Source organism: Vidua chalybeata, chromosome 2 (genome assembly GCF_026979565.1).
Source record: "Vidua chalybeata isolate OUT-0048 chromosome 2, bVidCha1 merged haplotype, whole genome shotgun sequence".
NCBI lineage: Eukaryota > Metazoa > Chordata > Aves > Passeriformes > Viduidae > Vidua > Vidua chalybeata.
Window position 1 is genome coordinate 49,588,968 of NC_071531.1, and position 23,438 is coordinate 49,612,405.

The 23,438-nt window shown below is 40.8% G+C and overlaps 1 protein-coding gene across 2 annotated transcripts in view; it reads left to right on the plus strand.

Annotated features, from left to right (window-relative positions):
* Positions 1–2,821: 2,821 nt before the first annotated feature.
* Positions 2,822–23,438, plus strand: part of TBC1D4 (TBC1 domain family member 4) — a 98,689-nt gene continuing 78,072 nt past the window's right edge. For both annotated transcript variants that reach the window (XM_053935437.1, XM_053935438.1), the window contains exon 1: positions 2,822–3,283. In XM_053935437.1, coding sequence (XP_053791412.1) covers positions 2,822–3,283 — 462 coding nt within the window. The remainder of the gene's footprint in view (positions 3,284–23,438) is intronic.

Here is a 23,438-nt window from a genome sequence, read left to right on the forward strand (position 1 = left end):
TCATAGAGACATAAAAAGCTGAAGCAAGAAGAAAGCATGAAAACTTCGGATTAACATCTGAATTTGATTTTGAAGATAGTTAAAATATTAGTGGTAGCATTTATATAAATCAATTCCATGTTCTAAAGGATTTGTATTAAGAATTCAGTAATAAAAATAAGTCAAAATAACCAGATCTCATACCATATTATGCAAATCACCCAATAAGGAAAAACCAAATAGCTTTACAAAACAGGCACAAATGGTGACAATTGAAGAATTTCACATTCATTTTTCACATTTTAGAATTTCATTTCTACCTGATAATTTGCAGTAATTGAACTGCATCCTTATCAGCTAAAAACACAGCTCTGTAACATCTTCAAGTGAAGATTTCTTGTTCCATTTGTATGATGTGAGAACATCAAGGTATCTGTAATAGCTTAATTTTTTTTTTTTTGCTATTTTAATGTGTTTGCATGATTATCTTCAAGTTGCCTGATTATTATTAAATATTTGTATTGCCATAGCACCTAAAAGCCTAGGTGGCGGTCCACAAACTGGTTTTGGTAGTTCATATACAAACATAAACCAGAAGGAATCTCTAGTTGCAGAGATGGTGGTGGTAAGCAGCTGCATCTATTCAGTATGTTGCAGCCTCCTGCTTAGGCTGCTACATTGGAATCATTTAATGATTATCCCATCTGAAACAATTGCAGAAGAATGTATGAGGGGGTTTTGTCTATGTTCTAGGGCAAGCCCAATGTGTAGTTCACTTCCCAGGTTAAATTGGTCTTTGCGCTCAAGTGACTGAACTGCAGCTTCACGCTCTAGATGAATTGTCTAACCAAACGTAGCCAAAAGGGGCAAGTAGCCTTGGTGCTCCCTTCACCCCCGAGCAATCATTCCCGCTCCCTTTGTGCCAACAGCACTCTCTCTATAAGCGCTGTCACTTAAATTAGAGGCGGCTCACAGAACTGAACTGGCAGGAAAGGAGCAGCATTAAACCAGTGCCAGTGCTGCTGCCATAAACCAAACAGTTCTTCTTCCAGGAGCACTGGTGAGAGGCTCACAAATTGTCATTCCACAATGCTGTTGCACAAAATCTTAAGTACCATTCTCAGCCAAAGGGTTAATACTAACTGTGAGGAGTGAGAGAGAAGAATTTTTTTTAGGTTTGTGAGCCACAAGATTTGGCCATTATACTTCTAATTACCCTGGTTGTAAAATCTACCGTACAACAATGTAGTTCAGATGATCAAGTATGAAAACAGTCAATTTGGGAAAGCAAGTCCAGTCTGGCTTTAACTTGTACCACTGTAGTACATATTAAAGCTGGTTCATATTCATATGAACATACTCAGCCTGCAGAAGACAAAAAGGGGCATTAGCTCCCCTGTCTTAAGGGACATTGTAGAATGCCATGAGAGAACATATTTGAGGTCTTACGAAACAACAATATAAAATTAAAAATTACAACCGATAAACCAGAATGCATAAACTAGATGGTTAAACCGAAAAAAAAAAAAAAAAGAAGAGCAAAATTGTTTGCTCAGGAAATGAGCAGAGTGGTTTGTAACAGTATGAAAATACCGCAAATGCGACAGTTTTTGTCAGCTCAGACTGCTGTGGGCTGTGTCCTGAGTGCTACATGACCCTTCTCTGCACAAAGAATCACGCAGTCTCAAATTACACAGAGCAGCTCTTTAGCTCAAACTACAGATTTTTTTATTAGTAGACAGGGTTAAAACGGTGGCCATAACAACGTGTACTGGGAGTGACCGCCGCTTCTGCTACAGATTTAAACGGGGGGACAGTCGCTACAATTGCCAATTACCAAACGGATACGGATGCTGTATGGCTGGCAAAGCTCTGCCCAGCTACTTTCTCAGGTGGAGGAGACGAGGAGACTAGTTACTAACATCTACAGTGTGTGGCAGATTTGTCGTTGACAAGAGATGTTATCGCGATAGCGACGAGGAAACCTCCCCCTCGCCCCCCCGATTAAAAGCTCAAGGAGGAAACACAAGCTTAGGAGGAAAAAGGAGAATTAAAATCAGCCGTAATGAAACTCCTGACTCAGCAGCGCGCAGGGGGAGGCTGCGTAGCACGGCCGCCGCACGGCTCCCCTCCTCGCAGGGGAGAACCAGCCGGGGGAGAGGCGGCCGTGGGAGCGAAGCCGCCGCGGTCGGGAGGTGCCCCGGGACCCCCTCTCCTTGCCGAGACCCTTCTCCTCAGCGACTCTCCGACTCGTCAGAATCAAATCCAACTCAGACAGCGCTTGGGAGCTTCTGCAAACGGGGCGGGGGGTGGGGGGGGGAGGCGGGCCCGGCAGCATCTCCACCTCCTCTCTGCCGTTCGGCGACCTTCCTCCCCTTGCGGATCTCCTCCTCCTGCCTCTCCCTTCACGGCCAGCCACGCTGCGAGCCGCAGGCAAAGCCCAGCACCCGCGGCGGCAGGGAGGCCGTCAGCACTTGGCAGAGCCGGGAGCGAAGCGCACGTTGTTTTCCTCTGGGGCCCGGGTCGGTGGGGCTGTCCCGCCCCTGAACCGGGGGTGGCCAGGACTCGGAGCCCTCTCGGGGCGTAGCCCCGCCGCTCCGCCCTGGGGCGTTAAAGAGGAGGAGGAGGAGGAGGAGTGGGAGTGGGGTGTCGTGTCTCGGCCGTCCTTCCCCGCCCCGCGGGCTGACCCCGCGCGGGCAGGCAGGAGGCGGCGCGGCGGCGGGGACGTGCCCGGCGGGATGCGCGTTTAGCAGCGGCCCCGGCCGAGCGCAGGCCCCGCCGGCTGCACCTGGCGCCGGGGGAAGCGGCCGCGGAGCCACGCGTCCTGCGCCCGACACCCGCCATGGAGAAGCGAGGGGAGGGCGAGCCGCTCTCCCACCCTCTGGAGCCCGAACCCGAGCCGCAGCCGGCGCCGCCGGGGGAGAAGCGCTTCAGGCTGTGGTACGTGGGTTCGTCGTGCCTGGATAGGCGGACCACGCTGCCCATGCTGCCCTGGCTGGTGGCCGAGATCCGCCGCCGCGGCCAGCGGCAGGAGCCCGGCGGCGCCCCGGGCAGCGGGGTGCCGGCCCGCGAGGTGCTGCTGCTGCTGGGCTCGCCCACGCTGCGCTGCGTGCCCGCCAGCCCCGGCCGCCCCGCCAGCCCCGCGCCCGCTGTCTTCATCTTCGAGCACAAGGCGCAGCATATCGCCCGCTTCATCCACAACAGCCACGACCTCACCTACTTCGCCTACCTGATCAAGGCGCAGCCCGACAACCCTGACTCCCCCATGGCCTGCCACGTCTTCCGGGCCACCGACCCCAACCAGGCGAGTGGGGGCAGGGGGCGGGGACGCTGCCCGGGATCTCCCCGCTTGGCTCCTCTTCTCGCCGGGCGGGACCCCAGGCACTGCGCTCCGCGGCCACGGGCCGGTGTGCCCGAGCGGGGCAGGGTGGTGTCTGCGGGACGCTACGGGACCGCAACATCCGCACGCCCACCCGGGGCGTGGGGTGAGCCCGCCCGGGGCTGGCCGTGCCCACCAGGCTCGTCCCGTTGTGCCCCTCCAGCTCAGGCGGCTTCAGCTCCCTTGGGCTCGGCGGAGAGGGTTGGACAGTGGGGACACAGAGCCCCGTGTGGCCATGGGGTGCCTTGCCAGCCCCTGCCAGGCCGAGGGTACCAATCTCTGCGGAACGCAGTGCCCGGCGACATGGGGCCCCTTTCTTCCCGGCCCACCCTCCGTGGGGAGGCCTTGCATCCTGCAGCAGCTCGGTGGCAAGGGCACGGTTTGCTCTGCGAGCAGGAGGCAGGATTTGTGTTAAAGCGTCCCAGCGGTGCTGTCAGTGTTGGGCAGCAATGGAATAGTGGAGGCTGGTACTTTTCCTCACACCCCCGTGGTGCAGAAACGATCGTTCGCGACCAGCGGGTCCTGTTGTGCTCATGGGTCACGCTAAGGACACCTGGCCGTGCTCAGGCATATGCAGTAGTGCTACAAACAAGGCTAGGTTTGGGTGGGGACATTTTTGATAAAGTGCCAACTGGAAAAAAAGACCTAACAGTGAGATTGTATTTTCCTGACTATCTGGCCGGCTTTGGCTAACACATCAAATGTGCAGCAGACTTCTTTCTCTCTGTTTTAGAGTATGTGAGCAATAGCAGGTGGACAAGTGGGTTGGATAATCAATTTAGCAAGATGACAGCAAGAGAAAGGCCTTTTGATAACAATCCTTTGGTTGAGTAAGTCAGAATACCTTCTCCTCAGTTTTGACAAACTTGAGGAAGAATTGCAGTCAGAAGATAGCTGGCTTACTGCATTTACTGAACAGATGCTATGGTTTCTTTGTTTGGGTTTTCTTAAATGGGGAGGGTAGGAAGTATTAAGAAAACTACTGAAAAGTTCTCGGTATATTAACTTTTATTTGAGCCAGCATACTTCCAGGGAGAACATGGAGGCATTTAGATTGCATTCATACCTGTGGCTTAAGGACAGGCTTAGGACAGGCAGTATCCCAAGTGAAGGTAACTGTGCTTAACTTGTTGGCAACTGCTGTGGGTTTTGCTCTGCCAGGAGAGCATGCAGCAAGAGCGTGGAGGGGATCATTATCTGGCTGGGGAGGACCCCAAATGTTCTTTTAGGAGTTTGGCAGTATGGACCCAGGCAAACTAAGGATCCAGCTGCTGGCAGAAGATGCTGGATCAAATTTATTTCTGGGGTAGGTCTGTACTGGTACCATGAGTTTGTAAAACAATCTTGCTTTAAAGTAGTGAATCCGTAGTACTCCAATGAATGTGCAAATTACTACATACATTTACATTTGGAAGGTTGTTTCTGAGTACAGTTCTATCCATATGTCTTTCCTTCTTTCCTCATGGGAAAAGTGCCCTTATGTGCATTGAATTAAATCAAACTGATACTGTAGGTAAAGTCTTCCTATTGAAAGAAGTTGTTAGTGCGAATATATCTTGTTCAGTTTTTAGTTATATCTGTTAAGATTTTTTAAACTTTGTTATCATTAATAAAGAATATATCCCTGCCAGGAGTGTTACTCAGCACATGATTTTGAACTACAGTGAGGGTAATAAATGCAGAGCTAGCGATGTGATTCACAACTATCGGATTAACAGGCAGGTTTTACTAAGGTACCAAAAGGAAAAGGAGGTGGATTCTCACTTCCCACCTCTCCCCGCCCTGAGTTTTGTTATCAATTTGTCCAGGCTTTGTTGGCTAAGCCTGTGCAGGTATCTAGCTGTTGGTCTGTGCTAAAGCTTAATCCTGTGTGGGTAAAGTCAAGCAGCAGGTTACTAGCTCTAAAAGTCTTATTTCTAAGCTCTTAATTGTTTATTGTAAACAATATGATCTTTATTGTTTATTGATGCTGTCCTTGCATGATTTCAAGATCTTTATGCACTTCTGTTTCGTAGTGGTTGTATGAACCTCGTGTTGTATATTAACTTAGAAAGTATTTTTCACAGCTGTTATTTTAAGACAACCTCATTTTCCATCTTAGGCTACAGTGACTTTTAGCCAACCTAAGCTGGCACTGCTGCTGAAAAAAGTGATCCTGTCCTCTTCAAGCCTCAACCCCATGTTTCTTCCTCTCAGCTTTGTCCTCGTGGCAGCACAAGTGTTTGTGCAGCCATATGGCAAACAGGATCCGGGAATTGAATGGTGTTAAGTTTGCTTTTCCCTTACCTTCTCTGGAGTGTTTCCAAACTGCTTCTCTCATTTGCTTTACTATGCAACCCTAAGGACTGTTTACATCAAGGCAGGTGGGTTGGAGGCACATGGTATCAATGACTGGCCAAGAAGGGGAAGGGTCAGATAGCCTTTCCAGGAGTTCTGGAGAAGATAATTTTCAGAGAAGTTGTGGATACTCCATCCCTGGAATTGTTCCAGCTTGGACAGGGCTTTGAGTGTCCTGGTCTAGTGGAAGGTGTTCCCTGGCAGTGGGGGTGGAGTTAGCTGGTCTTTAGGACCCCGTCCAAGCCAAACCATTCTGTGGAAGTTATGCTGACTTCAAATTCTCCAGAGATGGCTGCAAAGCCATGGTATTGTCCACTTTGACAGTATTAAGTTCAGCAGAAACCTAAGTAACTTGGGAATGAAGGAAAGGTACAGGAGATGTCTTGGGGTCTCTGAGTTAGAAGACAGCTAGCCATAATTTTGAATGGTGGATGTTAATTATAAAAGTAAGAGATTAATGATTGACTTTCAAGGGACTAGTGCTACCATGGTAATTCAAAAAACAACGTAGGTGAGAATGAAAGTTTTGGCTTCAAGCCTGTAGCTTTGTCTACCAGCTGTACTGCACAATGTTTAGGGAGCACGTGTATTCACTATGGTCACAAAAAGGGCTGGTATTCGTAGAAAAAAAGCACAGCCTCTTGCCATTCTCTGCAAATTTCTTCACGAGATGACCAGTGAAAAGCCAATGTAATATGTGCTCTGATAACATCAGGCAGGAAGATAACATCTTTTAATATTATTTGCTGTGACTGGAGAGAAATGAGAGAGTGAGCTAGTAGTGTTTTATTTGAAAGCCTGCAAATTTTAGGCAGAGCTGAAAAGTAGGGGCCAGTGGGGTGACTCCTGTTCTGGAGTAGTACTCCGGCAGAATGTCAAACCCAGAGCTTGTTGGCATGACAGTGGATGCTAAGATACTTTTATTGGGGCAGTGTGGCTGTGTGTCTCTTTCTTTTACTGTTTAATTACAAGGGGAGACATCTGAAGCCATCTGACTGGTGGAGATGGGAACAGAAATGTTTGCCCTTTTTTTTTCCTTCCTCAGAACTTACTACAGTGTTTGCTGCTTCTTATAACTGTTCAAAGCAGCAGCCAGCTGGAGTGGATAAGGGTAGTTGTCTATTTAGTGTTGCCTGGTAGCTTCTGAGTAACAACCAGAGATTTGTTATTTTGTGTTGCTGTCATTTGAGAATTATCGAGTATGCACAGACTGTATGAAGACATCAGATGACAGCATTGTCTCATTTTATATTTGACAAATTTTCTTTACAATCCTGGGAGCAGATTTTTTTTAAACTAAAAGTTGGAGTTTATAAATATGGCAGGCCTTCTTGCAGCCACCGAGAAAAGGCTGTTTAATTAGTATTTTCAAGCTCAACTTTTTACTATTAAATACTGATTGAATTCTGTAAACCAGAATTTTAATTGTGTGGAACAATCAATGCAGTTTGACAATTGCCTTGAGTTCCCTGTTCACTGGGGGAGAGGTTTATGGTATGATCTCTTTCTGCAGTTTTTTTTTTTTATTATTATTATCATGCTGATCTAGATTGTGTGTTTCCTGCTTGAAACATGAATAAGCCTGTTTTGAGAGGATTTTTTTTTAGCCTGAACTGACTTTACTTGATTCTTATTAGTGAAAATAGTTGTTTCCTCCAGCTAAGAACTCATTTCATGCATTTGGTTTTCTCTTCTCAAACTTACAAGCATGATGAAAATGTATTGTTATAAGGTTTCAAAAGTAATCCGAGCTGGCTGTGGAAAAAAGATGTTCAGGTGGACAGACCTCAGTTGAATTTAGCTCTTGTGGGTATAATCTATGGCTGTGTCTTTGTGCTACACCTGTGTGTTAAGGGTCTAGGCTTTCTCAAGGTGAAGCAGAAGTAATGGAGCCTTTTGGTGACAGTGTAAAGCTGTGATAAGAACTGGAGAGCTGGAGACAGCCCACTTGTCAAAAACACTTGTATATTCCAGTAATGTATTTCTTTTCTGTTGGATAATGTGTTTCAGTAAAGGAAGGACGTAAGACAATTGTTCTGGAAAAGAAAGGCATCAGCATACAAAGTCTAGTCAAAGGAGGCTTTTATGCTGTATGAATATCATGTTACATAAAGTTTCTTACTGAAGAATGTAAGTAAGAAATGTTTGAAGAACTAAGTTTGTCAACTTGACATGCATATTTCTGTTGTCCTTTGATTTTTATGTGATATAGGAGCATGAGCTGAATGGCAGTAAAGTCAAGGTGTAGGAAGTACGTATATACAGTATTGTTGGAATTCATATTAAAGTATTGCACTGGTTGAGTTGTCTGATAAGATGTGTTTTGAATAGGTATAACAGACATGACAAAATAGATACACTGTAGGTTTTGAAGGATTCTGTAGCAAATGGGAGAGCTGACATTTGGTTGATAGCACAATTTGGTTGCAGAGGAAAGATTTTCCTCTGAGAAGGGTAAAGAAAGATAGGTTGTCCTAGTTTTTACCAAGAAAATGAGTCTTGGAGGGACCAAGAAAATTAATGTTTTCTAAGCTCGTGTGGGTCAGCATTTTGTTCATGGGTTGAGAAACTGAAAAGCAATGACTGAGAACAAAGCTTGGATATTAAGGGCTTGTAATGAATGCAGAATTGTTTGGTGAGCAGCCTTATTATCTCTAGCTTACATGGGCTATACAGCATCTGATGAAAAGTCTTGCACTCCCTTTTTTTGAAACTGAAAGTTGAGAGCTTAAGGTTTCATTTTTGATTTTCTTAATAGATTTAGCACTTTTTTTTTTCCCTGAAAATGAGAGTACTTTTAATTTTAAGATCGTAAAGCTATCTTTAAATTTTGGTTTTGAACATCCTGTCCATAATATTTTTTTCCCACGTCACAAACAGAAGAAATAAAAAAAACATTAAAAATGTTAAATGTTTCTAAATGGTGATATGTAACCTTTTTATTCCTGGCTAATATTTAGGAGAGGAAAGGGAATGGTTTTAAATACCCTGGTCTGTCATGTTTGTAGAAATAATTATTTTTTCCTCTTGTAGTTCATGAAAACCACCCATTATTTGTGGAGTAGGAGCAATGTCTTAGAGGACTGTATTTTCAAAAAGGCAAAATAAAATACATGAAATTATGTATTTCACTGAGAGTTGCTGTAGGTAACCAGTGACCAGATAATAGGGCTGTCTTAAAGAAAGGAGCTTGTGTGTACCTGAGAATATCAAATCAAGGCTTCTCTTCTGATTATTTCTTTATAGGGTTAGGGGTTTTTTGGTTGGTTTTTTTTTTTTTTTTTGTGGTTTTTTTTTTTTGTGTTTTTTTTTGTTTGTTTGTTTTTGTTTTCTTTTTTTGTGTGTTTTTTTTTCTTATCTGTCAATGTAGAGGCAGTTTTTTTAAAAACAATTAAACAAAAATCTGACTTTAAAAATATTTAGCTAGCATATGTGTCTCTTGGCAACAAGGAGAGTCTGATTTTTAGAGGTGATGAAAATCTGACCAAGATGCTTGAAGGTGGTTATTTATAAAAGTGAATTTTAGAAAAGCTTTAATTTCTAAACAGCCATTATGAAATAGTGGTATTCCTGATGCCTGTCAGTCTCTGCTCTTTGCTAAGGTTTGGTACAGCATTTGATGTGCACAGCTCACCATTCCTTGGATCTCTTCCATCAATCTTCCCCATTTGCAGCTCCCTGAACATCTTGACTTTCTCTGAGGTAAAGCGATGAATGAATACCACAGTGAATTGGGATCACTTCAGAGATTGCTGTCTGGTCTGTAGGTCATGCAGATTTTCAGCAGCATTGGCATGGTCCCCTCGTGGTACCAGCTGTCCTCTGCCACCTGGTTTTGTTTCCTTTGTGGTTTCAGACACCATTTCAAGTTCAGGGACAAGAAAAAAAAGGATGAGTTTATTTCCCATGTGGTTTTTGTCACTTGTCACGTATGTGAACTGTAACATCTTCTACATTTGTGTTATGTGCTGTTTTGAGACACCTTTAGAGACCACAAGGAGATAAAAACACCTACAAGACCTCCAAGGGTTAAAATCTACTTGCAGAGGTCATTAAATAATGTGGTGTTTCCAGGGCTGCTGAAAACCAAATTTAGGGCAGCAAAGTGAAGTGATTTAATTCAGAAATAGTCTCTGTTCTTTCCTGTTCTCTATTGCCTGTAATACACTATCTGTCACCTTACGTTCTGACACACATACATCAAGACCATATGCAGTTACATGGGTTCCAAAATAAAGTAGAGCATCACCAATGCAAGATAGCATTTGATCATTTGACAAACATCTGTATTGTCCCTGGAAATGTCAAAGTATAAAAAGACAATACTGAATGTCACAGGGTAGGATAAAAATATGGAAGTGGTTACACCAGGGATGCATGAACTATGTGACTTCCTATTTTGGGATTTGTTTTGGGTACCAGAGAACACACATAAGTTTTGGATATGCCTGTTTTCATCCATGAACATGTTGGGGTTTTTTACTCCTTTTCAGGTGTATTAATCAGGTGACATCTGGTAGATCAGTGAGGTGGGAAAATAAATATTTTAGATAGTCCTGTAGACCTGAAATTACTCTGGTATTTCAGTTTTCCTCTTGGCATTGGTCAAGGTTAACGTGTTTGTGCTGGATGGATTTAGTTCCGATAGCATATTTAAGACTTCAGAGAAAAGAACTTAAAAACCCACACAAGCAACAAAACCACACACATTTGACTGAAGGGGCTCATGGCAGCCAATATTAGAGTCTTAAGTTTTATATTTTATAAAAGTTAACTATGTATCTTGAGAAATCCAGTTAGTTTTTATTCTGAATGCAGTCACTCTCTATCAGTGCAAAGCCTATGGTCGTCTCAAGCCTCTCTCCCTTCCTTGCCTCTGCCTCTCTGTAGCAGCCATCCTGCTTGAAATGAGCAGCAACTGTGCCTCACTGTTTGAGGCAAAGCCTGCTTAAAGCTATCCCTCTTAGGTGAAATGGGCTGCTTAGCCCTCTGGCCCCTCTCCCTGCTGCAGGGAATTAGGACTTAGAGTGAGAAGTTAATTACTTGGTCCTCTTTTGGAGAGGGTGGTGCTGCCAGGATTTCCACTGCTCCCTTAGCAGACTCTTTCTGGATGAAGAAAAAGGAAAAAGCTTGGCACCAGCAAGACTATTAGGTATCATTTTACCTTCCCAAATTCAAACATTGTGTCTCAGCTGCAGTGCCTAAACATGGTTTTCATGTCCTTTTGCGTGGTTTTAGTTGAGTTAACTGAACAAAAACTTTCAACATGTATCTGTTTCAACAAAGGCTGTCACAGCATGAAGTTCAGATAAGGTGGATGGCATATAGTAAATACATGTATGACATGTCTTAAATTTTCTGTTCAGAGCCTCAAGAAGATGTCATGAGCTAATAATTACATAGTTGTGTTACAGCTTCTTTCAGTTTGGATCATTTGTAAGAGTGGCAAAATACTTGAGTTGAACCACTGCAAAAAAAAACCCACTTCTTTTCTTCATTGTTAAATTTTTATTGGACTCCTAATGCTATTCAGAAACTCTGCTTGATGCTTTGGAGGAATTATATCTATTCAACCACATTTCCTGACTTTATAAGCTACTTGTAGTAGTGAGTTGTCTTCATTTCTGTTCAGATCTGGTTGCTTTCTCATGGAATCCATAATTTTCCTTTTTATAATTATTTTATGTGTTCAGAATTAGATAGGCTTTTAAAAATAATATTTTCTAGAAATTTGGAAGGGTAGTATGGTGAGGATTTTCTTCTGCGTCTCTGGAACTGTTGAAGATAGGTAGGATTCTACAGTATTGGGCACATAGCACTTTTCTGAAGGATTAAATAAATTTGAAATGCAAACATGAAAGAGAGCATTGTTTAAAGCCAGTGTGAAAGACTTGTAGAAGCTGTTGGGTAAGATAAAACCAATACCATAGAAGTGTGGCTTTTTTCCAGCTCTACCGTCCTTAGCTCTGTGGTTTTCCCTCTTCCATTGCAGCTGACTTTAAAGGTGTATTTCAGTCATGAAGTTCATTTTTTTATGTTGATAAACCTTGACAAAGAGCTTGCTCTGTTAAAGTGACTTGGGTTATGTTTTGTTTCATTATTCTTCTTGGCAGGAACATGTAGATCTGCACAGCACTGTTTAGAGATCCTTGATGCGTTGAAAAACATGTTGAGGGAAGTCAGAATATTATCCTCCAGGGCATGGCAGTGACTGCCTTCCAGACTGTTCATGATTTTATTTTTCCTAGCAAGATAAATAAATATTTATTTTTTATAATGCTGATGTTAAATATATTTCATGTATTATGTGACACAGATATGGGTTTCCTGCTATGTTAATTCAGAAAAAGGGCAAAAAGCAGCAATGTCCCAGGAACTTTGGGAATAGTCAGTGGTCTGTGGGTTCTTAAGTATTTCTGAAATAGAGTAAATACTCAGTAACAGAGCAGTGAAAGACTAGGACGTGCAGTGCTAACTTGTTTAAGCCTATTTTTATGTGCCTGTTCATAGTTGGTTTCTTGCTTTGGTTTGATTATTCCTAACTCCATCTCAAGTTACAGTAAGATTTCTAAATAAAAATAGAGTAGGCTAATGTGTGTTTAACAGTGCTGTATTTGCCAAGGGAAAACCAGTTGCTTGCTTGCTGTTTGGCTGAAGTGCAGAAATGAAGCATCACATCAACTCTAGCTAAAGCCCATGCTGAAAGCTGATGTTTGACCTTCAGGTGCTGTACAAATGCAAAGGTCTGCAATTCCTGCCTGCCCCAGCTCTGTCACAGCGTGCAAAATTATAGCTTTGGTAGTCTAAGGTGAAAAAATTAATTCTTGCTTGTGTGCAAATTAGAAGGGGAACAGATTGTGTGTATGACCTGCTGCTGTACTTGGCAATGAAAATAAATACCAAACTGCATTCAGTGTCATGGTACTTCTGTGGTAATTAAGCAGTTAGGTCAAAATTGCCAAACAAACTACTGTAAAAATACTCCATGAAAGCAAAAAAACAAGAACATAATTTAAGATTCCAAAATGCTGCTCTGATGTGCAAATCCCATAACAACTGATAAGAGAGCTTTCTGTGGAAAATATTGCTCTTTCTGTAAAATTTGGTTTAGGCTTTTCTATAAGAATTTTTTTTTAAATTCTTATTTAAGAATAAGAACAATTTATAACAAGTATCCGTTTGTAGACAGTACTTCTGGCCTGACTTTATGGTTGTACTCACTGAGGGTCTCAATTTTCTGTGCAGCATGACTGCAAACTTTAGCAGTACAAAAAATAACTTGTAAAGAGGATACACTTTCTTTGTAAACCAACTATGTTATAAATAGATGAAAGATGTTGGCTTTTCTTCAGCAGCAGTTTTTTGCGTGAACCTTGCCAAAAGAAAATCAAATGAGCCTTTCAGTAGGAGCAACACACCATACTTCTATTTTAAATTATTCATGAAGAAACACCCAGATTATCCATGGCATATGTATGCATATATTCAGATTTAGCCTTGAGAAAATTTGCTGACCTAAACATGGGAGCCAAGTAGGAGCAAGGCAACATGATTAAAGCCAGCTCCGAAGGAGTGGGTTTACATCTTGGCACTGTGCCTTGGATTCCCTGTCTGCTTAGTGCTAGGGAGAACTAAAAATAATATCTGAAGTTTAATGGGATAGTGTGAAGTTTACAAAATTAGTAAGTTTCTTCCGTAGTGACCTTCTGTCTGTAGAAATCACCACAGAAGAAGGTGATATTAAAAAAAAAAATTAAAAATACATATAGAGAGCTATCAATCAATCTATACAAATGCTGTGGAGTTTTTTTAGGGAATTCTGTTTTCCTTTGTTCAATATGTGTGTTGTCCTTAAAATATACGGCATTACAGTTGGGAATGTGAGAAACATAGAGGCCAGACCAGACTGCTAGGTTTGCTTGAGTTTTGTGTTTCTTTACGTAACCAAGTATTTGTTTCTGTATGATGGCTCACTATTCTGCATTTCATCTATTTTACTTAAAATTGTAGTCTTGCTGGTTGTAGTTGTCTGGAAGTTTGAAAGGGACCTTCATATTTAGTGAAAATTAGAGGCTAAACCCCATTTTTAACAATACCATCAGTAGTAAGCTGAACAGGAGCTTAGTTTTGGTGCCATTTTATTTCTTATCTGAGTTTAAATTTTTGAGATTTGACAACCTATTTAATATACTTCTGCTCTGAGTTCTCACATGACCACCATAAAAAGGTTAGATTTTGAGAAGATAATTCATTCTTGTATTCTGCAGCACAACACATGGGATGCTTTAGGATGTTACTTCTAGAAGTGTCAGCCTCAGCAAGGCAGGGATTTCTATGTTTATGCTACTGTTGATTACCTATCGAGTAACAAATCTGCAAGACTCACATTATTATCTGGATTATCATAAGCTTTCCTATTATGCTAAACTTGAAGTATGAAAATGAAGTGTTGCAGTGCTATTTCACTTTGCCAACCCAGCCTCTAATATTGGAGCTTCTTTTAGCTGTTTAGTCCTGCTGTTATGTTTTGCAATTCTACTGTATAGACTTTCTACACGTAGTTTACCATCACCTGAAGAAGTTCGGCAGAGTTCCACTAGCTTTGACCCTCATTTTGTGGAATTTAAAATTCTTACCATAGCTCTGGGGAAAGCTCAGAGTATTCTGTGGTGTCCCACAGGTTGTTGCTGTCCTTGTGGAAGCACAGCACCCAGCCTTTTCCTGGGCTAGTCTGTTAGAAATAAAGAGTAGGCTTAATAGTGTCCTTTTACACAGGTCAGTTAATTCACTTGAGCGTACTGCTGCCACGTGGGCTCCCCAGCCATGGTACAGGGAGCAGTGTACTGTAGTGTATTGTGAATTGTGATGGATCACTGCTCCTGAAGGGCTGTTGTTATGCATCCACAAGAGCCCTGCATGAAACTATGCAGGGTCTGCCTCATGCTTTCATACCTTGTTTAATTGCTTTGGGTTTGTTTCAGGGGACTATTCAGTGAACAACTTTAAGACTGTCTAGAGAGCCCTGCTCTGAATTAGGATCCAAGGCACACAAATCATTGTCTGGATTGCAGTGTTTTCACCAGCTGCTAGAAGATCATACTGCTTCGCTACTCTGTTACTACTTTAAGTGTCATCCTACTAATAAATATAACAGTCTCTCAGTATTACTGTGTCATAAAAGTAATACTCTGGAAGTTTTTTGTTTGGCCTGTACTGTTCCTCTTAAAATGTCAAAATATCTTTCAGCTCAATTGAATAAACAGGTGACTAAGGATGTGATAGGTTTCTAATTCATTTTCAACATGGGTTGCTATTATCATTTGGAACATTGCAGAGATCTAAGAAAACAAAAAATCAACATGCCAATAGAAGTCTGTATGGCTTTGTGGCATGCATCCAGAGCATTCTTCCAGGGGAGCACACTTCTTGAAGGGATGTTTTCTCTAGTTGACACCTGTTAGTGGTCACAGTGTAGGTAGGATTGGGAACCGCACCATGAAGGTCATGGGAAATCTGGTACAGAAATCAGAGCTGCCCACAGAACAGTGAAGAACACAGATTCCTGTGAGATCCCTTACTGATTGTCAACAGATGCATTACTTTTTGAATTTTTGGGCTTTTCCAGTCTTCTTAATCTATGTGTATAGAATGTTACTGCTTATTATTTTCTTATGTCATGTCTCTTGCTCTTCTGTTTCTCTCATCTCCTTGAAATTGTCCCAATCCAGGATTATAATCTTAGGGCTTTGAAGGAGTTGTTGGTACTGCAGGCAGTGCTATCAATCATGAAGAGTTATGATTCTGACCATAGGGGAAAATAGATCATAATCCCTTTAACCCTACTGCTTACCACAAGCTGCTGACTCCAAATTAAAACTTGAAAGTAAAAAAAGCAGTCATTCATTCTTTTGCTTGCTTGCTGCCAGAAGTTGAGCTTTTCAGATACAGCTCTCAGGATTATGAAAATTTTAACTTTATTCCTGTTCATATTGCTTGTTTTGAGTTCCACATTTTAGAAGTATCACCAAAGTATCACAAAGATTAGCTTTTTTTTTTTTTTAATTAACAGGTTTTTTAAAATGTATGTTCTGATAGCAGCTGTTTATTGAATAGAAACTTGAACAGAAAATTTTTATGTGAAAGTAATAATGCATGGTGTTAATTTCAATTTTAATAAAGCTGTTCTAATATTTTTACTTGCTCAAAGTTCCTTTGCATTTGAAGTTTAGTTTCACCTTCACACCTTTTTTTTTTAAAACACATGACCTGGCACAAATTTATTTTTAAGTTGTACTGCCAGTGGCTAATGGGAGGTGAAAGCTGGTCTCCTCGGTGACCAACACAAATGTATTCTGTTTCAGGAGGAAGGTATGAATAACAAAAAAAAAAAAAACCCTCAAACAGATTAAAAAAAAAAAAAAGCCAGCCTCTACTATAGAGGGAAGGGATGGTGTGCTGTATGGTAAAAGTCTGTAATATTAGCAAAATAACTCCTGGAGCCTAATATGAACAGCTGAGTCATTTATAGCTGGTAGTGAGACAAATTGCTGCTGAAGGATGTTTGTTATTTCATGGCTGCTGCTACAGCTGGTGGATTGCCTGGTTAAGAGCAAAGTAAACTTGAACCCGGTAAAAACTGCTGTGAAAAGTACACTTCAGATAAGCATGCTTTAATCTCTAGAACATTTAATTGGTTCAAGAGCATTTTCTAGTACCTCAGGATTTCAAATGTGCAAACATATTTATTACATTGACATAATTATCAATTTCTAATTTATTCTTCTTTGTCAATCCACTGATAATAGTAGCAGAGAACACATTCTCTTCTACTGTTAATACAGATAGGGTTCATATATCAAATTATGAAGTTAATATCTGTCCTTGAAGGTCTCCTGACTATTACTTCTCTGCTTCTTAGTGCAGTACCAGGCTGCTATTGTAGGTCCCCATGCTGATGGTCATGTCTATCTAATGAGGTTTGAATGTGTTTAATATGAGCCTCAGAGTATGCGACTATGTAAAATTAATCCTCTCGAAAATTTATATTCAGTTTGTTATCTCTGAACTTCATGTCCATTGGAAGATTGTTTTGACAGATTAGTTAATCAATTGTAAAATAAACAGGGCTTCTACCTTCCTTAATATTGGCTTTGCCTCCCAGCTGCTTTTTTACAAGCAAACAGTCTCAAAACTGAACATCAAGAATAATTACAAGCCCCTGCCCCGGTGCACTGTGGCAAAGGGTGAGTAGGTATAGTTTTTAACAATCCTTTAGTTCTCTCACTGGTCTTAAAGAAGCTGGTAAATTGATGGGACTTGAAACAATACATTACAAAATTTCAGAGTGCCATTTCGGAGAGGGCAGCAACATAGGTTAAAGCTAAGGGCAAAAGTAGGGCAATTCCCCTGCTCGGTGGGGGAATAGTAATGCTTCCATGGGAGTCTGCTGTGGGAATGATTAGTGGCCAGTCATAGGAGAGGGAAGCTTTTAGTGTCCTGTATGATAATCAGGCTCCTGAATAATTAACCAGTGACACTGACAAATACACTCCTCCTATTTCTTGAATTGTGTTATTTCTAACACCAAACACAGTTAGTTGCTAGTTTGCTTACAGAGATGTAGCACTACAGCTACAAGTTTACAATGTTAGTAACTATCTGAATACCTTCCTGGGCATCATACCCCATTATCCATGTGACCACTTATCTGCACAGTTTGAATACCATAAAGGCAAAACCCCCAAACACAGCAGTAATTTTTTCAAGTATATTACATCTAGCCACTCACAGATTCAAGTCCCATGGAGAACCATGCCCCCTGTCTTTCGACCAGATAGCTCAGAGTGTTCTCATAGTTCTTAATTACCCAGTAGCTTCTTTCTGACAACCTGGATGGTCTCAGCCTGTAGCCCCAGCATTAATGACAGAATACATCAGTGCATACATCTTGCTTGAGCCTCCAGAGTATAAACTAACAGGTGGTGTTGGCTAAGAAAAGAGGGGACATTAACTACATCAAAATTACTCATTAAAAGATGTTATTGCATGAAAATGTTTTTGAATAGCTCAAGCATGGAAATTCCATTCATAAAAGCATTATTTCTTTGTGCCCCAGAAATAGGTTGGAAATAATTTTTTTATGATTAGACAAGATGTAGTTTCTTTAGAGATGAGTAAATTAAACTGATGGAGGTGGGTTGACTTTATGTGCAGAATGCTTATTAGGACTATAAACAAGATCAGTTATTTTCAAGAATAGACAGAGTCACTGGCAATTTTTAATAATCCAGATTAACAAAAATGCCTGTTTCACATCTTTGGGGAGCTCTAATGCTTGTGTATTTCTGCAGCTTTTCGGTGAAGGATGATTGTGTTTCAATAAAATTTCCCTGCAGCTTCTACCATAATTATATTTTCTCAAGTGTAAGTGACTTTCACTTTGCTGTTTCAGAGTCTTAAGTGTCTAATGTTTATGTGTTGCATCTTTCACTGTGTATCCCAAGAATTCCCACACAAAGGGGTATAAAGGGAAAACATCCATGGCTCGCAAAAAATGATCCATTGGAACACTTAGACCTTGTGAAGTAATTTGGATGTCATCAAGCAGAAGTGAATTTTTTGCAGCTCATTCTGCAGTTTCACATAAAGGAATCTGCAACTGTGGTGCTGATGACTGCTTTGAACAACATGAGTCCTGTTTCAGCAAACATCAACCTCCTGTCTGTGGGACTGATCATCTTTAAATATCCAGCTCTCTCTCTATTGCATAGATAAGCTCCATTCCTTTAAGCTCTTCCTTCTAGATCCCCTGCTGAGAACATGGGATCATAGCTATAATTTCTAATAAAGGACCTTATTTCAGGTTGTTCCCCAGCTTGTAAACAACCTTTGTCTGTGACCTTGCAGTCATGCTGCCGCCTTGTGAGCTGCAGTTCCTGGTTGAACACAATCGCTCAGTGTTACAGCTGGGCTGGCACAAAAATGCCAATTTTCACACAGAACTACATTATTCTGCTGATTTTTACATGCTTAAATACTTACAAGTGGTGATTCTTTCCAAGATGATTTCTAAAGGCACAGACCTTTTAGGTGTTCTTGGACAACTCTGGCTGACTTCAGGGACTTGGCTTGTGCATGAATATTCCTGAAATTGGCTGCAAGCCCAATATTTGACCGGGAAGGTTAATCTGAAGAGCACTATGGTTAGGTCTTGTTTCCAGATGAAAGCTTTTTGTAAATTTTGTTTTTAACAAGGTATGTGTTCTTTCATTTATTCACTAGCTGGTTTGAAATGTACTTCAATAGAAAAGTGTGTAAGATGTCACCTATCCTCTTCCAGCAGCTGCTTCAAGTAATTGCAAGACATTCTAAGAATAAGCTGTTACTTGTTTTCCCACAAACTTGGGAACTTAAGAACCTGCTACTGGATCTTTTCTTCCATATACTTCTTGTAGTTGATTACTGTTTTATGTGAACTTCTGATAACTTTGGGGTGTTTTAGAAAAAGCAGTTTTATTAGAAATGTTGCACAGACATTGAGTCCAAACTGAAGAATTTGCACAAGGCATTTCCAGGTACCTTGAAGAGTTGCTTGTGGTGATTTTATTTATAAACAGAATCCAAAACCCAAGTAAAAGTGTATTTCTTCCTTAGCAGTTGCTGAACTATGTTGTGTTTTCTGTTGTATTTTAAGCACTGGAGCACTGTAGTTTCCCTCCAGATGGACTGACAGACCAATAAGAGGAACTGGAGAGGAACCCTGGTCTTTGGGGGTAGGGGTGGCTATAAAAATAGAAATTTCTTTTTAAGGTCATCTTCAAGAAGGATGGAAGATGTTGATGCAGTTAGGTCATCCTTTGCTCATGGCCTCATATTCTTACTTCTGAACAAACACCAGGAGACAGAGCATCTTCCTGGCACAGCAGTTTTAGGGTTATGAAGAGGTGAGCCTCAGCAGACCTGTTGGTCCTCTCTTGTACTTAAGAACAGACAGTAAAGTCAGGACACATGGACTATATATTGTGTGCAGTCTGGAGAGCTGGTGAAACTTGTGTGTGTGCAGTCCAGTGCTAAGCCAGCTTCTGCTAGAAGAGAACCCTAAGGAGATGCTTTTCAGGTCAGAGTAAACTAGGAGGGAATTGCACATCTTAGCCATAAGCATCTAGAGCTAGGTGTATGATAGATGCGCCCCTGATGCTATGGAAAAGACAGATGAAAATCTAGCTATTTCTGTAAATTCAGAGATGTTCAGAAATACTAGAGTTTTATTAATTCCCTGCGCACTTCAGTTGCAGTAATTTCATTTTCGAGAGAAAGGCCTTCCAATAGCATTAGAAGTAATTTCACAGCTTAAATGAATTCAGTCATGCCTCTGTAATAAAGAGTGCATTACCCTTTTTATTACCATCTGTGAAAAATGCTTTCAGCTGAATTTGAGTTTGAGACACAATAGTTAGACTGGGCTGTGCATAGGTGAAAGTGACTGATCTCATTTTTGAGAAGGTATTTCCTGATAAATGCATCTGTTTATCAAATAGAGTTTCAGAAGGGAAATGATTACTCATTTACTGAATTTAAAGGACAGGGTTTTCTAGCCTAAATTTTAGTAACCGTTCTGAATGTACAGCAACTACTTTTTAGAATGTTAGCATGTATTAAGGGCAGATACGACTTTGAGAGGAAAAATCTGTCACCTCTTAAAAAGTCATAATTTATCTTAAATGTAAATGTGAAATTCACTGATACCTTTGAGACACATATTGAGTCTTTAGAAAAAAATTTGGGGCATTTCTTCAGATTTCCTTAGGTTTTCATTGATTAACACCTAGATTACCTGTAAAGACAGGTTTATCTGTCCACACACACCTCCATTTCTTTTCGAAGTTTCCAGATCTGTCTGTTGGTAATGACTGCTTGTTCTCTTAATTTTTTTTATAGAGTGGAGAAACTGCAGCAGTTTTTAATCACTTTTGGGTATTTCTGAATTGGAAACAATCAGCTTGGACAGACTGCGTTTGAGACAGAAGCATATTTGGCACCCTGTATCCATTCAGTATTACAAACTTGTTTAATAGGTTTAAATTAAACAGATCTTATTTTTAAGAATGAGCTGATATGTGAAGATCAAAATTCTTTGCCAGCTGTGGGCAGAGACAAATGGGCCTAACAGGGACAGAGGTCTCTTAAAATACACTTTAAAGGGTCTGCATATGCTGGGTGGACCATGTTTATTTAACAATTATACCTCACCAAAACAGCCAATTTTACTTGATTTTGGTTGTCAACTGTTTTTAACAGATGGAGTTTATTATGTGCCTTTACAGGTCCAGCTAAATTGCATTTCAAAAGAATTTTAAGAATCAACCTAACTAGATGTGAACATAAAAAATTCAGAAAGTAGCTGAAATACAACTCTCTTGCAGAGAGAAGGTCATGGAGCCTGGCTTCCTTTTGACATAATGCTGCAAAGAGAGAGTACTATATAAAAAATACCCAAAACACCACAACAGCATACAGACTTGATGGAGGATAGTCCTTCAGTTTTCATAACTTTTCAAGAAGGCTGGAACTGGTGATGTGGAGCACTGTCTACACCTTTTGAGTAAGAGAGTGACTGGGAACAAAAATTGTTGTGAGTCTTATTGTTACATTAATATGCATAAATATACATACACCCCAACTGTGCTATTTAAAGAGAGGAGAAATTCCATTCATTAAGACTGTTTCACAAATTTTTTTTTCAAGACTGTCAATGAGACAATGAGGTTCAGAATGCTTTGAAACAAGCGCTGAGATGGGAACAGTTGAGTGTTCAGCAGTTATTTGCTAGCATATTGTTTCAATTAGGATTGCAACAGGAAGGAAATTTCCATGAGAGCTTGCCTCACGTACCCATCAGAGTACCAGTCTATTTCAGTTGTTCAGTGCAAGCTTTATATAGTTCTAACACGAGTTCAGCAAAATGGCTCTGTTTTGCACAATTAAGCTGCACAAATTGCACTGTTCTAGTTTTCAGATCAAAGGTAGGTGACAGATTTGTCTTTGCAAGGTGAAATCCATTGGGATTGTTTCTTGATGTCAGAGAATAAACTAGGTCCTTAGCTGGTACTTGTAGTATGAGAGAGACCAGGAATGGTTTTCAGCTTATGATTCTGCTTTACTCTTTCCATGACATAAGGTCCAGGTTCAAGCCTGCCTTGTTGCTCAGAGGGCATTGTGGAATGGCCTCCTCTGTCATATCAGAATTGATGGCCTGTGTTACAGAAGAAGGTCAGAATCTGCCTCTGGAAACCAGGCATACTAAAACAATCCCTCTTCCTCAGAAACCGGATCTGTTTTCTTACAAGATTTTTTTTTTTTTTTCTGCTGCTTTCTGCCTTTTTGAAAGCAGATATTTGGCTGCGACTGCTCGCTGATCCCCAGTGTGAAAAGATCCAAGCTACATCCTAGATCTGTTGATTAGCTGGAGCTGAGGCTAGTCCCCAAAGCACTGGTCCTGTCCTCTGAGCAGTGAATCAGAACATGAGAGTTCCTGCCATACAGGCCATCACTCAGATGATACAATTTATTAAAAAAATATTTTAAAAGTTACATGTATGTAACTTTACAGTGGCCCGAGGTCAACCATGTAGAAAGAACCTTCTAGTTTAGGGTTCCTAACCTACATTGAGCCTTTATTGGAAACACCAGAATAGTTCTGAGGAACATAACCTTCAGGCACCATGGACAAGTATTGTGTTATGAAAGAGCTATTTTTAATGTATTAAAGATTAACATTGATGTATAAAGTTAATCAGGAATAAACATCCTGTGTTGATAAAGTAAAAATCAATCTCAATTTGTTAATATCCCTATTTTTAAGAGATCCCAAATTAGATCCAAATCTTGTTTTTTTTTATAGCCAGACATTGGTCCATGTAGTAGTCAATCAGGAATATAACTTTTTTAAAGAAATGTGTTGTTTACAGTGACTGACCTTTGTTCCTTTGAATTTTCATCTTCATTATTAAATAGAAAAGGTAGATCTGTTCCTTTACTTTTCCACTGTTGCACATGTTAATAGAGGTAGAAAAGAACCTAAAATTTAAGGAAGCACTGATTGTAATATTTTTTTTTTTTACGTCTAGCATGTGTACAGGCTGAGAAACAAAGTCATTATTCATTTTGGAATATTAATTTGCGTTTTGTGGTTCCCAATCTAAATTTGACACAAAAAATACCATAAAAGCACATAGGCCAGTAAGGAAATGATGAGCAGTAGGAGTTCCGGTGATGCATTCTGAAGGATTTTCTTTAAGCACAACTTGAAAGCAAAGTCATAACATTTCCAAATACTTTTCAGCAGTTTTGCAAGTGTTAAAGCTCAGGTATTTCACATGGTTTGTAACCAAAACAAAATGCTCCCATGTAATTGGGGAAACATGGTGCAAGATTGCATGATCCTGCTGAACCTTTTTTTGGTTCAATCTCTCATCAGTCAGAAACCATGGTTGTGCTTATTTCTGGAGTTTGCTTAAGCTTTCAGCAATTATGCTTTATGACTAGCTACTGCAAGCTCTCTTGTAGTCCAAATAAGCTTTTAACTCTCAGAAGTGGAATAAAGAATCATAACTTGCACTCAAGAGGTGTCTTGGAAGAGAAATGCTCCTTGGCATACATGAGAGAGGCTTCAGCATTGGCTCAGAATGGTAGGACTTATTCTAAGGACTGCATTTTTTCACATGCAGCCTCCCTTAAATGCCAG